We start from the raw sequence: 16,654 nt of genomic DNA, 5'->3' as shown, positions 1-16,654 counted from the left end.
GCATCAGGTGTATAGCCCTTGAGAACAACTGCTACCTCAGGTCATATTGATTTGATGGGACAAGCTTACATTGGTGGGATGACTCTAGTACTGTACTTTTTTAGGGCTGCAACACACCCTAGTGTGAGAAGAAATTGTCACTAAACTACCTAAAAGGTTTTGTATGATAATGTGACTTGTTTTCCTCTGAAAAACAGGATAACTCTGAGGCTTCTTTTCCAAGATGGCACCAAGTCCAATGTATATTGTGTGTGTGTCTGTGTATGTGTTTGTCATCAAATTCTTGCATTTTATTTCTGTGGAAAGCCCTGACTCTACTTAACTTCTGACCCTGTCTTCAGGGCTACCACAAGGTAGAGAAACTTTGAGTGCCCATTCAGGACACATCAGTGTTTTTTATTGGTCATTTTCTTGATGACATAAATCAGGAGATTTCAGTAGTCTGATGTGGGGGATTAAGTTAAAATTCTGCAGTTGGTTTACTTTGCTATTAATTCATATCAGATAAACATTATATAGCTAAATTCTTTATCAGGTCCCTCAGGAAGTATTTTTTGAGTACCAGCCACGTGTCAGGATTGTGCTGTCCACCAGGTAGATGAGTGGAGGCGTGGCATCTGGAATGAGGGATTTGCACTGTAACATTGTAACATCTGCACTGTGTTCTGCAGAGGTCAAAAGCAGTGGCTCTCAAATTCATCCACCTCAGGGCTCAGACCTTTTTACATTCTTGAAAATTTCTGTGAACTCTAAGAAGATTTTATGTGGGTTTTATCTGTTATTGCCACATAGAGCTTTAAGAATACTAACTTACTAAAGCAGTAATACATAAGTACATTTTCCCAAATAAATATATATATTTTCCAGAATCCAAAAAAAAAGGCAAGAAAACCTGCATTGTTTTACATTTTGCAGCTCTCTTTAATGTTTGAATTTAATCTTTTTTTAATACAGGAGATTTTTTTTGTCAATGAGCTCAATAAAGTTTCTCCTAGAAATGAGCATCATGGGTAGTCAGGAACAATAAGATTACTCAGTGGACTTGGAATCAGGGTGGTCTCCAGTAGGGGTCCACGTGCATTAGAGATTGACCCTTGGCCAGGGATTGCCATACATGTGATAGGTGCTCAGTAGATGAGTCTGGAGAGTGAAAAAGGAAAATTCTGTAATTTGTCTTAGAATTTAAATGACTTTGCAGCAAGGCTAGTGCTAGTATAAATTAATTAGTGAAATATATCAAATTTTATGATAGTAGTAAGTCATTCAGTTTCAAGAATTGGCACACCATTGAAAATGTTACGAGAATCAGTTAGCACTTTAGTGATTACTTAAATATCAGTTAAACTTTTATCCAAACAAGAAGTCTGATAGTATGCAGTTACTATAAGATACTATAATCTACTAAGATGTTTGTTCCTCTTTTCCTCAGTTATCTTCAATTGTTCTGAAGCACACGACCTTTCTAACCACTGTAGATATGGACAAAGAAGAAAGAAAGATTATCAACCAGGGTCAGGAAGATGAAATGGTAACCAGCTTTTACAATTTACTTGTGAAGTGTGAGTTTATTTTTCTAGGGAAGTAGAAAAGTACCTTTAAAAAAACACTAAAATAAAGTAAAATAAAACAGCAGTTAAGTCAATGTGGTTTTTTTCCTTCTGGCTGTGTTTTTGAATTGGGATTATGTAATACCTCTGGTATTAGTATGGTTCTTGTATGGTTCTAGTGTGCCTCCTGTTTCACTTGTGAACTGTTAAAACTCAGAGGAAAATGTTTTTTCATTTGATATAACTTAAGAAGTTATGTTAGCTAATGCTTATATATAGTCCTAAATGCAAAATTTCTAATTTTTCCTTTATAAGAAAGTTTAAAATCAGCTTAGTAAAACTCTTAACTCTTTCTTGGTGGTGTATGTAGAGGAAAGATAGGGTTGTTACGTTGGAACTCTCATAACATTTGATATGTGATTATTAATCACTGTGTCCATGCAGGAGATTTATGGCTATAATTTGTGTCGCTGGAAGCTTGCCATCGTTTCTCTTGGAGTGGTGTGTACCGGCGGCTTTCTTCTCCTGCTCCTCTATTGGATGCCCGAGTGGCGGGTGAAGGTGACCTGTGTGAGAGCTGCAATCAAAGACTGTGAAGTGGTGCTGCTGAGGACTACTGTAAGTCCACATGATTCCTTGTAGTGGATTATTTGTGGGGTAAAATGATGTGTTTATGTGTGTTCTGTTCAAAATAAAATATGATGAGAACATCATTGCTAGGATACAATGAGAAATACTAATCCTGGTATTTCTAAAGCATCCGTGTTCCAAGTGACTAATATCCCAGTGATTTGAGTTTAAAGGAATCTTGAAAGTGAAAAAAAAAAGTGAAAGTGTTAGTCACTCAGTCATGTCTGACCCCTCGTGAACCCATAAACTGTAGTCCACTAGGCTCTCCTCTGTCCATGGGCTTCTTCAGGCAAGAATACTGGGTGAGTAGCCATTCCCTTCTCCAGGAGATCTTCCCGACCCAGGAATGGAACCTAGTTCTCCTGCATTGCAGGTAGATTCTTTACTATCTGAGCCACTCAAATCTACCCTCTTTTATAGCTCTTGATGCACTGAGAGATTAGATAGATGGCTGGTCTGTCAAGGTTACCCGAAAGGACTATATCCCAGATCCCTTCTACTATGCAGTGCTGCTACTCCCCAGGTTTTGTTTTGTAATCCTACTTGGAAGCATTTTATAAGAGGTTTTAATACCTAGTCTCAGTATGTAGATGGATTAAATCAAGAAATTACTCATAATCTTTTATGAGATCCTCTATCAGTGAAGAATGACGTATATAAAATGGTAAGCGATCAAGAACACTTTATGTTTGAATTTATGCATCTTCATGAAATGGTTTAACATTTAGTGAGTAGAAAGTGACACTTTCTCATTTAGAGATTAGTATTAATAAATAATATATCATGTAAAAAATGGAAACTGTATATATGGTTATATAATATATAATTGACTCTTTACCCTTATTCCTTTCTCTTTGAAGGATGAATTCAGAACGTGGTTTTGTGCAAAAATTCGCTTCCTTTCTCTAGAAACTCCCCCATTTTCAAGTTCAAAATCTCTGGTTAATAAAGTTTCAAATGGCCATGCAGTTCACTTAACTGAAAATCTGGCTGAAGAGAATAGGCTTGAGATGAATAAATACTCACAGCCTCAGTCACAACAGGTATTGTGATCTCATTCTCAATGTTTCTTTAAAAACTGGAATTGTTACATTTTATGCTACGGTAGATAGTCTATAATTTTGTACTTATTTTTAAGATAAAACTATATGCATATAAAATACCTGTTTATCACTATACGTAAATAGTTTAAATTTTTACTAGAAGAAATAGATTATGTCACATGTGACTGCTTTAATTTTAATAGTTATATGCTAAATTTGTGTTAGTAAACTTAATTATTAACAAGTGATGATAATGCTTTTTGATGTAACCTTTTTATATGTTCTACAGATTCGCTATTTCACCCACCATAGTATGAAATACTTCTGGAATGATACCCTTCACAATTTTGATTTCTTAAAGTAAGTATTCTTCTTTTGTTTGGATTGTATGAGTGTCTTGATTATGTTTTAGATAGAAAATAATTCATTTTAGTGTTATATAAGATGGAAGATTTCCCTTCACTTAATTTTAATAACTCCCTGGTGGTGTTTGAATACTCAGTAATATTCAGTAACCAGTTTAGAATAAACCCCATCTGCAAGTTGTATCCTGGCAAAATTGACACAAAAGTTAGAAGCACCATGCTCCCAAAATCCAGTCCGAGTCCTTTTCTTTTGGAGGATTCATCTCAGAGTAAATTTTGAGTATACCTCTTAGCCTGCCAGAGTATCTGAATTATCACCTCTCAATTTGCTGATGATTTCATCCATTTGTATTCAGTATTTGAGGGATGGAGTAATAGACAAACATTAAATTTAACTTTCATATGTGGATAAAGATGGGACATGGTCAAATGTGTTAAGCCTTGGGTAGGACAAATTGGAATAATTCCTTAAAATTTGATTTTTATGGAGACTTCAAGTTACATCAGGACTGAATTTACTAGGATTTTATTTATTTATTTTTGGTTGCACCATACAACTTGTGGGGTCTCACTTCCCTCACCAAGGATTGAACCTGGGTCATAGCAGTGAAAGCGCAAAACCCTAACCATTAGGCCACTAGGGAACTCCTTTAGGATTCTATTTTTATTGCTGTTAAAGTGATTATCGTAAATACCCATTAATTATCCTTGCTTGAGAGTGGCAAAGGAATTCTTAATATTAGCAGTAAAAAGAGAATCACCTTATGAACATTTAAAATATTCATGCTTGGACTTTTTCCCTAAGACATTTCCTAAAGAATTAGATAATTCTAAAGAATATTGCTGATATTCCTGAAGAATTGGAATATTATGGAATGGAGCAGAGGAGTTCCACCTGCCTAGTTGTGAAGACCATTTCTAGTTAAGAACCATTGCTTATTTTTTAGAGAATACTGCCAGTGAACTGTCATTTTGTTCTTAAAAAATTTTTGACTTGGAGTGCCCTGGGGGAAAATAGCAAACATGTTTGCTGTGTAGCCTTTGCCAACCATAGCAACTTGTAGGATTTAAACTTATTCCAATGATAGCAGTTAATTAGGGAGCTTGTTTTTTCTTTTGGAAAAAGTAGAAAAAGATTGGAGTTAAATGATGTGTTAGATTCTCTACAGAGTTTTTGGGAATAGTATCTCAGTTAAAATAAGCCTTGAGAGGAAAGCAGGTATGTTAGTCGAATCCCAGTTTTAATCATTACAGATTTTAGACATTGCCTGTGACTTAGACGGATTTTTCACTTCTCCTTAGATGAGAGAAGAATTCAGATTGATGCTTTTTGTAGAAAGAAAAATAACTGAGTAGGACTCAGTAGTGTGAAGCTTCAACATTTAAGAAGGGAAACTGGATAAAAAGTAAAGTTTGAAACACTCAAGTTAGTTGTACTTTACCTTTAATATTTTTGGTTATTAACTGTTACAGCTTTGGCACAGACTTAAAGGATAATAATATTGTTATATAATCTTATCCCGTGATAGATACATTGTACAGCTTAGAAGTTGGCACATTTGAGATTTAGGCCTTTTATTACTGTTTATCTTAGGAAGTAAAGATTTAAAAATTCTCATCAGTTGTCTCAGTTTTTGTTAGGGGTTTCTATTTTTAAGGAAATCACACTTTAAAATCAGAAATAGAGAAAAATTTCTGATTAAGGCATTAAGAAATTTGGATATTTTAAACTTTGTTTAAAGTAAAAACTTTGGATTTATTTAGGGGACTGGATGAAGGTGTTTCTTGTACGTCAATTTATGAAAAGCATAGTGCAGGACTGACAAAGGGGATGCATGCCTACAGGTAATCTTTATCCAACTAAAGTCAGATCTATTATCAAAATTCCGAAATAAAGTAGTATATATAGTTTACCCTTTTACCATATAGTTTTAATGTTAACAATTATTTAAATATTATAACATAGTATTTGACAGCTTCTTGATATTTTATTTGGGTGAGACTCTTCAGTTTAAGAATTATAAAAGTGTTGAAGCCGATTTTGAAATGAATATCCCTGAAAATATACAGTATTTCATCATTTCTAAGGTGCACGCTTTCCTACGTTTTAACATCTCTATAAGGAGGGTGTGTCATACAGTGGGTGAAGTGTCACCCTTTACTTGACAGCATTTTAATCATTCTTGATAGTGCATAAAATCATGGAATGTCTTACAATTGATAGCATCTTCGATTTACTGAAATACTGGGAATTGTAAGCATGAGCTCAGATTTACTAAAATGAAAATTTGTAAATTGGAAGATCATATCTTTTTTATAGTGTTATTCTTTGCTAAGGTATAAAAGTATACTAGTGTATTATGTATTGTAAAGATAATGCCGTTTTCAAGTTAAATTAGAATTTTCTTGTACTCCTGTAACATGTTCTTTTAAAGGGTTACAGTATAAATTCATTCAATCAGACTTATGCTTCATAGAGCACGAGAATTAATTTATCATCTAGAAAGTACTCTTATAAGGAATTTAAGTGGAAGATTTTAAGCAACTTTTCTTAAGCATTAAAAAAAAGGCACAAAATATATACTGTTTTGAAATAAACGTTTTTAATGCAATATTATTAGAAAAATAGTATAGGACACCTCAAATTACTTATGTAGTCTCTTGAAAAAATTAATTGCATTTCAGAATTGTTGAGCTGTATTGTGTTTATGGGTGGAAAAGAAAATCTTTTGCTGATATGGTTTATTGTAGTTTAGTGGGAGAGGTACTTGTCACATAAAAGATAAAATAATAACAGTGTAGTTATCCAATATTGACTATATTGATTTAAATACTGTAGATAGAGAATTTAAATTGTTGAAGACAACTGTTTAGAAAAACGAATGTTTAAGTTCCAGAATTTAGGAGCAGTTGGTGTTTTGAGCCTTATCTAATGTAGTGCCTTCCGTAAATTGTACTGTTATAATACAGTATAATGTAATATTATTGTTATTATATTTTCCTGTTATAGAAAATTGCTTTATGGAGTAAATGAAATTGCTGTGAAAGTGCCTTCAGTTTTTAAGCTCCTGGTTAAAGAGGTAAGACAATTGTACCTGTCTTAACATTTATGATCAATAAGTTTGTCAATTGAGAAGAGCCAGGATTTAAGTAATAAGATATTCATGTTTGTTTCCTAACTTGTCTTTGCTTATTTTTTTCCTTGGAAGATCAGAAAGATCTTTCTCCAGTAGATCAGTAATTTGGGGGCATGATTACTTTTTTATTTTGTCTGATTGTTTTGCTTTTCTTGTCTGTAGATTTTTTTCTTATTCTCATGAAGTTGTGCATCTAAACCTTGGCCTATTTTGCAGATGTGTACCTCTGTCTTCCCCCCTCCCCCCCGATTTTAAAAATACTTTATCATGTTTTCTTCATGTGGTACACTCTTAATGACTAGGCATCATGCCAGATGTTTGCAATAAAAACATAACATGATGAGTGACAGTGAAGAATTTGCACTTTAGCCTAGGGGGAATACATGTCAGTAGTTACCGTAGGGACTTCAGTTTGTAAGAGCCATAGAGGAGGTGTAAGTAAAGTGTTGCGGCATGTAAAGAAAGAAAGTGGCTTTGCCTAGGAGAGTTGGGCTCTCCAGGCTTCTTTCTGATTTGGAGCTAAAGATCAGAATTAGCTGTACTGGGTCAATACTTTGAGTAGAAGTTAGATTGCCTTCCATCATTTCTTGAGAGTAGCTATGTAATGGAGCTTTAGAGCACAGCAACATGTAAGGAGTCGGAATTAGAAAGACTGGCTTGTAACATGACTCCATCAGTAACTAGCTCTGATCATTAGAAGACCTTTCTCTCTGCTGCTCTTGTATTGGTAAAATTGTAGTAAATCCTTTAATGGCCTCATTTGATTTTGAAGTAAAATAGGATTATGTATGTAAAAGTGCTTTGAAAAGTACAGAAACATCAATTTTAAGATATTGGAGATTATTAATGAAATTGATAAAAATACTATAAAATTTGGGTAGTCAAAGTCTTTAGCAGGACTCCTTTTTTTTTTTTTTTTTGAAGTAAACCTGCCAATTGGTTTTTTATTGGCCAAATCAAATGCAAACATCTTTTAAATTTTTTTTAGATTATGAAAGTATGATAACACATTTACAGGAGACTTGGAAAATGTAGAAGAAGGTTAGATATAGTTCCATTATACATTACAATTCTTTTTTTAAGTAAATTAAGGTTTTTAATTGGAGTTTCAATACCAAACTCTCAAAAATTAAAAGAATAAATAGACAGAAAAGTAGAAAGATGTAGTAGACCTAAAAAGCAGTATGAACCAATTCAACATAGTAATAATTAAGATTTATATAATTTTCACATAACAGCAGAACACAAATTCTATACGAGTTCCCACAGACTATAAACCAGAAGACTCTGGAACACATCCAGGGACATAAAACAAGGTGGAAAAATTTCATGGTCTAAAGGTGTTGAAATCACACAGTCTGTTCTCTTTATCACTGTGGAATTATGTTAGAAATCAGTATCAAAATATACTTGAAAATAACACACATACTTTCAAGTGCTATGTGACATTTGCCGTTAGAGATCTTTGACTAAATTGAAAGCCTCAATAAAGGTAAAAGGCTGGAAAAACTCAGAAGGTGATTGCAGAGAAGATAGGACTTAAATGAGAAATTAATATCGAAAGACATTTTGAAGGCCTCATGTATTTGGAAATTGAACGTCCATGTTTAAATGGTGGGTGTATGTAAGAAGCCATAATAAGGAAGATTAGAAAATATTTGTAATAGAATAAAAACGAAAAGAGAATTTATCAGAATTCGTTGCATGCAACCAAAGCTGCTTAGTGCAACTAAATACAATATGGAGTCTTGAATAAGGTATGAAAACAGAAGAATGGACAGTAACATAAAATTTTGTGAAATTTGAACAAAATCTGTGCTTTTATTAATAATACTGTATCACATGTTAATTTCCTGGGTTTTTTTTTTTTCAGTATTTATGTTCTCAGAATTGGATTAGAAATTTCAAACCTCATTCAAATTTTTTTTTAAGTCACTAAAATAATAAGTGTGGAAGTGCACACATGCACATGTTTTCATCCACCCAGCCAGCCTATGTTTTTTGGTTGGTGCATTTAATCCATTTATATTTAAGGTAATTATCACTATTGGTGATTCTGTCACTAATTGTTTTGGGTTTTATTTTTGTAGGTTTTTTCTGCTTCTTGTGTTTAGCAGGACTCCTTATCTTTTTTTTTCCATTCAGGTTTTAATCCTCATTTATTTCCTTAGAGAAAGCAAAGCATTGTAACTTATCTCATATTTGCCTTCTCTTTGGACTTCAGCGAACTTTTGACTTATAGGTAAATTAGTGTTTCAGGTTCATAATAAGTAAATGTTTGTTCCATTTGGTTAAACATTTTGTACTCTTTGGCAGCACAGTAATTATTGAAAGTAAATGTGTTTTATTGCTAAGGCAAAGTGAAGAACAGCTAAATTTACACATTTTGGCTGTTTCTAGCTGAATCTGTATTTGGGTTTGGTATCAATCTAATTGGATGCTCTCAATTTCAGTTAAGTTTATTTAGTCAAATTCTAGTAGTTTGATGATTCTTTTCTAAAAAGGTAGTATCTTGCTCTACTCTTTGGGTAGTTAGTTACATGTTGCCCTAGGGTACTATAGGGTAATATCTTGTTAGTTATTTCTTAAATCTGTATGGTTTTAAATATCTCATTCAATTTGACTTAAAAATTTTGTTTTTTAGGTTCTCAACCCATTTTACATTTTCCAGTTGTTCAGTGTTATACTCTGGTGCACAGATGAATACTATTACTATGCTATAGCCATTGTGATTATGTCTGTAGTATCAATTATAAGCTCCCTGTATGCTATTAGAAAGGTGAGTCCAATTTATTAGGGTTTTCACAACTGTATTTGTACTTTGTAATAACACATAAGGTGTGCAGAATGATATTTGGTATAAAGCACGTTCTTGATACAGTTTTTCTTTTAGTTATGTGAATATGTACTCCTTTGCCCTCTTTTAGAGGTGGGGGAAGGCAGATGCTTTTTAAAGTCAGAGTATCACTTGATTGCTTTGGGACTGTAGGGGTCTCTAGTTGCTTATCTTGGACTGGAATACTGGAGGGCTGAATCTCCTGTTTTTAGGGCTGTCTTGTTAAAGTGCTTCTTATTTTGTTTGGGGCTGAAACATTGATCTTTGAATCTTTTGGTCGTGACTTTTTTAAAGGTAGAGTAATATGTGTTTATTATATTAGCTTGTGTGCTAAGTCACTTCAGTCATGTCTGACTCTTTGCGCCCCATGGACTGTAGCCCACCAGACTCCTGTCCATGGGATCATCTGCAAGAATACTGGAATGGGTTGCCGTTTCCTCCTCCAGGGGGTGTTCCTGACCCAAGTATCGAACCCGAGTCTTGCATCTCCTGCATTGCAAGCGGGTTCTTTACCACTATATATTAGTTTATCTTAGTTTATATTACCCTTGCTTTCTAATAGATTGAAGAATGAGTTTATATTAATGAGTTCAAAATTTTTTTCCTCTGATTCAGCAATATATTATGTTACATGATATGGTGGCGGCTCACAGTACTGTGAGAGTTTCAGTTTGCAGAGTAAATGAAGGTAAGTACTTCAGTTTACTCTTAGAAAAGTAAATAGAAAAAGATATCCACTGTGCACTAATGTGTGAAGCAAGCCCAGTATATTATGCATATACACGTAGTTCCATAAGAAACAAAAATGTGTGTTTGGATTTATAGTCAGGTCTCTGTATCAAGTTCATTCATTTATGTGAAATTTTTTTTTTCTGTAATGTGACAGCTACTCTACTAGGCTCTCAGGATGGACATAGTCCTTGCCATCATTGAACTTCAGTCCAGTTGGAAAGACAGATGATAAACAGAACAATGAAGTGTGATAAATGATAGGGAGAGTTCAAGGAACTTAGATATTAGAGTTCATTTAATATAGGTGTCTTCTATATAGGCATCTTTCTAATAGAGGACGGCTGCTTTGAACAGGTATATTTTAAGTGATTGAATTAGCCAGATAAAGTATAGGTGAGAAAGTGATAGGGCAGGGGTGATGTGAGAGTTGGACTGTGAAGAAAGCTGACTGCCGAAGAATTGATGCTTTTGAACTGTGGTGTTGGAGAAGACTCTTGAGAGTCCCTTGGACTGCAAGGAGATCCAACCAGTCCATGCTAAAGGAGATCAGCCCTGGGTGTTCTTTGGAAGGAATGATGCTAAAGCTGAAACTCCAGTACTTTGGCCACCTCATGCAAAGAGTTGACTGATTGGAAAAGACTGATGCTGGGAGGGATTGGGGGCAGGAGGAGAAGGGGACAACAGAGGATGAGATGGCTTGATGGCATCACTGACTTCGATGGACGTGAGTTTGAGTGGATTCTGGGAGTTGGTGATGGACAGGGAGGCCTGGCGTGCTGCAATTCATGGGGTCACAAAGAGTCGGACACGACTGAGCGACTGAACTGAACTGAGAGAGGGAAATAAGAGGGTTCTAGTGCCCAAAGACCTGGAAATTAAAGAGAGTTCATTTGTTCATTGCAATAACTAGAAGAAATTCAGTGTGGCAGATGCAGCAATTAGAGGGTAGACAGTCTTTTAAGGCTTGTGAAGGAATTTGGACTCTCCCAAAAGGCAATGGAAAGACATTGAAGGGTTTTAAGCAGCAGAGTGATATGATCATATTTGCCTATTTGAAAAAATCCTTCTGATTGCATGTTCAAACTTATTTAGAAGGAAGTAATATTGAAGGCATGAAATGAATCAGTGTGAGGGTTGTGGAGATGGAGGGTGGAGAGATGGCTTTGAAAGATACTTAAATATGGGCATTGAACAAGATTTGCTAATAGAGTACTGTCAGGCTGGCGGGGGATGGATGTTGGTGTCATTTAATTAAATAGGGAACACTGGAGGAGAAGCAGAATTGTAGGGAAGGATAATGTTTTGGACACATTGGTTTGTCTGGTGAGATATGGAAGAGGTTAAGGATACAGGGGAGGCAGCTCAGCATCATGGGTCTTGGAGACAGCAGCCTCTTTGATTTATCAGGAAAACCAAATCAGTGTGCATTCTCTTCGACTTGGTATCCCACATCCAAGTGTGAACCCAAGTTAGCCAGCAGGTTGTTTTCTTCTTTGCGCTTCTTGGTCACTTGCTACTTTAGCTGATAATATCACCTTTCCTAGCTGCAGTCTTAAGATGTGTGGTTTATTGGTGTTCCTCCCCTTCCCACTCTGCCATTGCCAAAGATGCTGGGCGTCTCTCAATGTATTTCTTCCTTACCCCCTCAATAGTCCAACAGATCATTGATACTTAGATTCCCCATATACTTAAGGGTTAGAATTTCAAGTGGCATGAGGGTATTGAGTCAAGTTTTTAAAATAAAGGATCATATTAAGAAATGAAGAGTATTACACTTAATACATGCTAAATAACTTAGAATTCTTTGCTCTTAGCTTAGTAAACTACTTATACCATTTTTTTTTTTTAGAAAGAAAAGAATATTTGTCCTAAGGGCCAATATCACAAACAGTAGTTTTCTCCTCATCCATCTTTGCTTAGAAACTAGTGTAAGTCTCTTCTAAGCATAGTTTAATAAAATCTAGGGGTAGGGGAAAAAAGAATGCCGAAATATAAGCCACCTTTTACGTGAGAAGATCTTGAAAGAAGTGTTTAACTAACTTGAATATAATACATAAATTTCTAAGGAAATAATGAACTATATATGATAGTTTTATTTTATACATTTATTTGAAATAATATCTAAGATATTTTGGAACTGTTTTAGGAATATTGAGAAGACAAACAATATAGATTATAAATAGTAGCCATAAGGAAAAGAATGCTGTTAGAAAAGAAAGTGTTAAAATTTCAGTGCTTTTCTCTGTTTCCAAGGGATTATAGAAATCGGAGATTGTGTACCTGTTGCAGGGGGGTGTCTTGGGTGGACTTAACTGCCTGTTTAGCTCACAGGGCTGATAGTTAAGGCTGACCATCCACTATTGAAATCCACCCATCTGTTAGCTTAGAGGGGGCTTGGCATTAACTGTGTGCACTTGGCGTACTATCCTGGGACAAACTAGCTGACACATTATAGGACACTGTGCTCTGTTAGCTTAAGGAATAATAATTTTATTTGTCAGTATTCCTCATCTATTGAAATTTTCTTATTTAACTCCATTATATTTTTAATGTCTTACTGAGATCAGGTGACCTTTGGATAGATCTATAGTTTGTTGTATTTTTATTACAAGTTAAAGAATACTCTTTTCAGACCCTTCTTTCTTTTTCTTTCCTTAAATTCAGAAATAGAAGAGATCTTTTCTACAGACCTTGTGCCGGGAGATGTCATGGTCATTCCATTAAATGGGACAGTCATGCCTTGTGATGCAGTGCTTATTAATGGTACTTGCATTGTAAATGAAAGCATGTTAACAGGTAAACTAAATTAAATGAGTAAAAACCAGCTGAGTTGCTTATAATGATGTTAGGACTAAGTAGTCACTGATTAAGCTTGTATCAGCATTAACTATGCAGTTTGTATCCTTTACTCACAAACGTCATGTAATAGATATTGAAGTTTCCTATTTTTGAGGGAACCAAATCCTGCATTATACTCAGCTGTAATACTAAAGTATAATGCTGGTGCTCACATCTCTTGTCCAGCTTCTGTGCATTCTTCTGACAGGAGGAAATGCTTTATAGGAAGGGACTAGGAAAAAAGTTCTTTCCCCACAGCATATTTATTGCTGTTCACTTTGATGCGCAAAATGTAGGAATAAGAGAGTTGATATTTTTGTTAAATTGGGGGAGAAGTAGACTTCAAAATAACTTCCCTTTGGAAATTCAGAATCTAGAGGTGGAGCTGTATACCTTTTTATCATATGACTCTTTTAATTGTCATAGTCAATCTGGCAAGAAAGTGATTCTTATATAATACATTTTTGAACTGTTAAGAGTCTGTCTTAAAACACATTCATGCACATAAACATTCCTGCACACTTGTTGCCCACAAGAAGTGTGGATGCTACAGAACATAACATTGTAGCAGTAAAATGTTTGTCTGTTTGTTACTGTTAGAGGATTACCCTACTCCTGTTTGCTCAGATGTCTGTTCTCTTCCTGTGTGTGTGTGTGTGTGTGTGTGTGTGTGTGTGTGTGTTGGGGGGCTGTTGGGAGGTGAGGGAGGTTAGGACTGGATCTTCATATGCTGTGTGTTCTTGGGGTTGCAGAGTGCTTCCCAGGTTAGTTCTCAGGGGTGCCGTGGTGATCACGGAACAGGTGCTGTGGTGATGACAACAACTTTATCTTCTTATGAACGTGATGTAATTATTTCCAAGTGATTACCTTTGGGTCACAGATGACTTTCAAGAAATACTGTGGAAGACAAGATTTGCTATTTCTGGGTAAGGAAACTGGAAGACAAAAGGCTGATTGATTAAGCTGTATTATTCACATTTGAGAACTTTTAATAACTGTTGTCAACAGTATTTAACATTGAGTAAATGTAACAACTCAAGATTTGTGTGTTTGATACTGATTTCTATGCTTTAATTTATGAATTTTTTTTTTTAAAAGGAGAAAGTGTTCCAGTGACAAAAACTAATTTGCCAAATCCTTCAGTGGACATGAAAGGAACGAGAGATGAATTATATAGTCCAGAAACACATAGACGACATACTTTGTTTTGTGGGACAACTGTTATTCAGACTCGTTTCTACACTGGAGAACTTGTCAAAGCCATAGTAGTTAGAACAGGTAGAAAATACTTAATCTTTTCTTGAATGGTTTAGCACATTTGATGCTTATTGCATGTTTAAAGAGAGATTCTATTTTGAGAGATAATTATCATTTTCTTATAGAGTTACTATAGAATCATTTTCTTCTTTCCTTTGTTTTTAAAAAAAGGATTTAGTACTTCCAAAGGACAGCTTGTTCGCTCCATATTGTATCCCAAACCAACTGATTTTAAACTCTACAGAGATGCCTACTTATTTCTGCTGTGTCTAGTGGGTGTGGCTGCAATTGGGTTTATCTACACTATTATCAATAACATTTTAAATGAGGTATGTATGTGGGAAACCCTTAATAGAGTTTGATTCTTAATTATCACATGGCTATTAAGGATTTGAGATGTGTCTAGCGAGACTGGAAAATTGAAATCTTAATTTAACTTAGAGCCATATGAGACTTGTAGCTATTATGTTAGGAAGAACAGATGTACATCACCATCATAGCAGAAAGTTTTTATCAGGTTTAGATCGTCTTTTATTTGCTTTCTTGTGACTTAAGGGAGGAGTGATCACATACTCACCAAAAGCTTTATTCTTTTTTCTTTTTTTAACCTCTATTATATACAGCATTAAAATTATTGGTGATTACTGAATTGAAGATATTTCTAAGGGACCTTGTTAGATTTCTTTTTTCTATCCCTTGTAAAGACTCTGATAGTAGTAAGAGTCAATATCTAAAAATGTTTACTTTGAAGTATGCAGTGTATGAAGTATATGGGGCTATTAAAGTAGGAATTTAAAAAAAATAATAGCTCTCATTTCACAGCCCACTGACGATTCATTGAGCTTTCTATTTTGCAGCATCTCTAAAGGGGTAAAAAATTATAAATAATTAATAGATGAATGTCTATGTGCTTAATATATATATATATAATTAAAGAAATAATCATTGGATTAATAAATATTTAATAGTAGAGGGTCTGAAATTTATTTTTATGTTAACTGTAGGTTGAAGTTGGGGATATAATCATCGAGTCTCTCGATATCATTACAATCACTGTGCCGCCTGCGCTTCCTGCTGCAATGACCGCTGGCATTGTGTATGCCCAAAGAAGACTGAAGAAAGTGGGGATTTTCTGTATCAGTCCCCAGAGGATCAACATCTGTGGACAGCTGAATCTTGTTTGCTTTGACAAGGTTGGTTCAGTTTCATAATCATTCTTAAATCCCTCTGTAGTTTTGTAAAGCTGAAGTATTTAGATTAATGGTTTCTGTGTTCTTTATCAACTAATTTGCACACATTTTAAAAGAAATGTTTTTCTAATTTTCCTTTTTTTTAAACTTACTTGGCATCTGTATCATTTTTATATTATTTTTTCATTTTTAAAAATTTTTATTACTTTGGATATTGCTTATTTGTGCAAATCTGCAATTAACCAGTCCTTCTAGAATTATACCTTGTAGTAGTAGTTAAATTTATTTGCTCTTTCATGTTTTTAACAGAATAGACTTCATACAGATATGTTTTCTAGAATGTTCTTGCTATGAAGTATATACATTTAGTGTTTGCTCTATGATTTTATTGAATATGTTATAAAATTACAAAGGACACTGATTATATAATTTCATGTGAAAATAACAGGTTTTTTTACTTGTTTGAAATACAGAGGGTTCTCCTTTCCTCACGTGGGATCAGTTTTTCTGAAAGTTCAGAGAACTAAATCTTGACCAGGTTCTTCTGGGTAACTGATATGATACACATTTGATTTTTGTGTATCATCTTTATTATCAAGAAAAAAAAAAGTGAGGTGTATTTTGTTAAGAAAAAAAGAAGGTCGTAACTTAATGACTGTTTCATATTAAATTAGTCTGTTCAGAAATTTTTTTTATGTTTGATCTTTTTTGGAAATGTTTAAAAAGTTTTTAAGCAGACCCAGAAGTGGAAAAAAAGATGCAAGTGAAATAAACCGTCATTTACCCATTATCCTACTTAAACAGTTAACCAGCATTTTGTCAGTCTTAACTTTATTGTCCCCTCATTTTGAAGGTGGCAGCATTAGACATTATATTACTTTATCCGTATATTTCAGTATGTAGCTCTAGAAGATAAAATAATGTTTTAAAAACACATTACCATTACACTTAACAGAATTAGCAGCCTCTGTATTACCTATTATCCAGTACATAATTCAGGTTTCCCTGCTTTACAGTCTGTTTTCAGTTGTAATCCAAATACAGATTGCAACGATTGCAGTTAATCGGTAACCATTGTT

The 16,654-nt window shown here is 34.4% G+C and overlaps 1 protein-coding gene across 4 annotated transcripts in view; it reads left to right on the top strand.

Moving 5' to 3' along the window:
* ATP13A3 (ATPase 13A3) overlaps positions 1 to 16,654 on the top strand; it is a 78,930-nt gene that overhangs the window by 20,887 nt on the left and 41,389 nt on the right. For 3 of the 4 annotated variants that reach the window (XM_040267610.1, XM_040267636.1, XM_040267616.1), the window contains 12 exons: positions 1,430 to 1,528; positions 1,992 to 2,165; positions 3,038 to 3,220; positions 3,510 to 3,580; positions 5,350 to 5,430; positions 6,596 to 6,665; positions 9,367 to 9,501; positions 10,174 to 10,246; positions 12,955 to 13,086; positions 14,227 to 14,406; positions 14,557 to 14,714; positions 15,390 to 15,578. In XM_040267610.1, coding sequence (XP_040123544.1) covers positions 1,478 to 1,528; positions 1,992 to 2,165; positions 3,038 to 3,220; positions 3,510 to 3,580; positions 5,350 to 5,430; positions 6,596 to 6,665; positions 9,367 to 9,501; positions 10,174 to 10,246; positions 12,955 to 13,086; positions 14,227 to 14,406; positions 14,557 to 14,714; positions 15,390 to 15,578 — 1,497 coding nt within the window. In that variant the 5' untranslated portion in view covers positions 1,430 to 1,477. The remainder of the gene's footprint in view (positions 1 to 1,429; positions 1,529 to 1,991; positions 2,166 to 3,037; positions 3,221 to 3,509; positions 3,581 to 5,349; positions 5,431 to 6,595; positions 6,666 to 9,366; positions 9,502 to 10,173; positions 10,247 to 12,954; positions 13,087 to 14,226; positions 14,407 to 14,556; positions 14,715 to 15,389; positions 15,579 to 16,654) is intronic. The other variant, XM_040267625.1, reaches the window with a different exon arrangement.

The sequence above is a fragment of the Oryx dammah genome, unplaced genomic scaffold (genome assembly GCF_014754425.2).
Source record: "Oryx dammah isolate SB20612 unplaced genomic scaffold, SCBI_Odam_1.1 HiC_scaffold_2, whole genome shotgun sequence".
NCBI classification, from domain to species: Eukaryota; Metazoa; Chordata; class Mammalia; order Artiodactyla; family Bovidae; genus Oryx; species Oryx dammah.
Note: the sequence above shows the minus strand (reverse complement) of the source record. Positions and strands in the feature narration are given on the sequence as shown.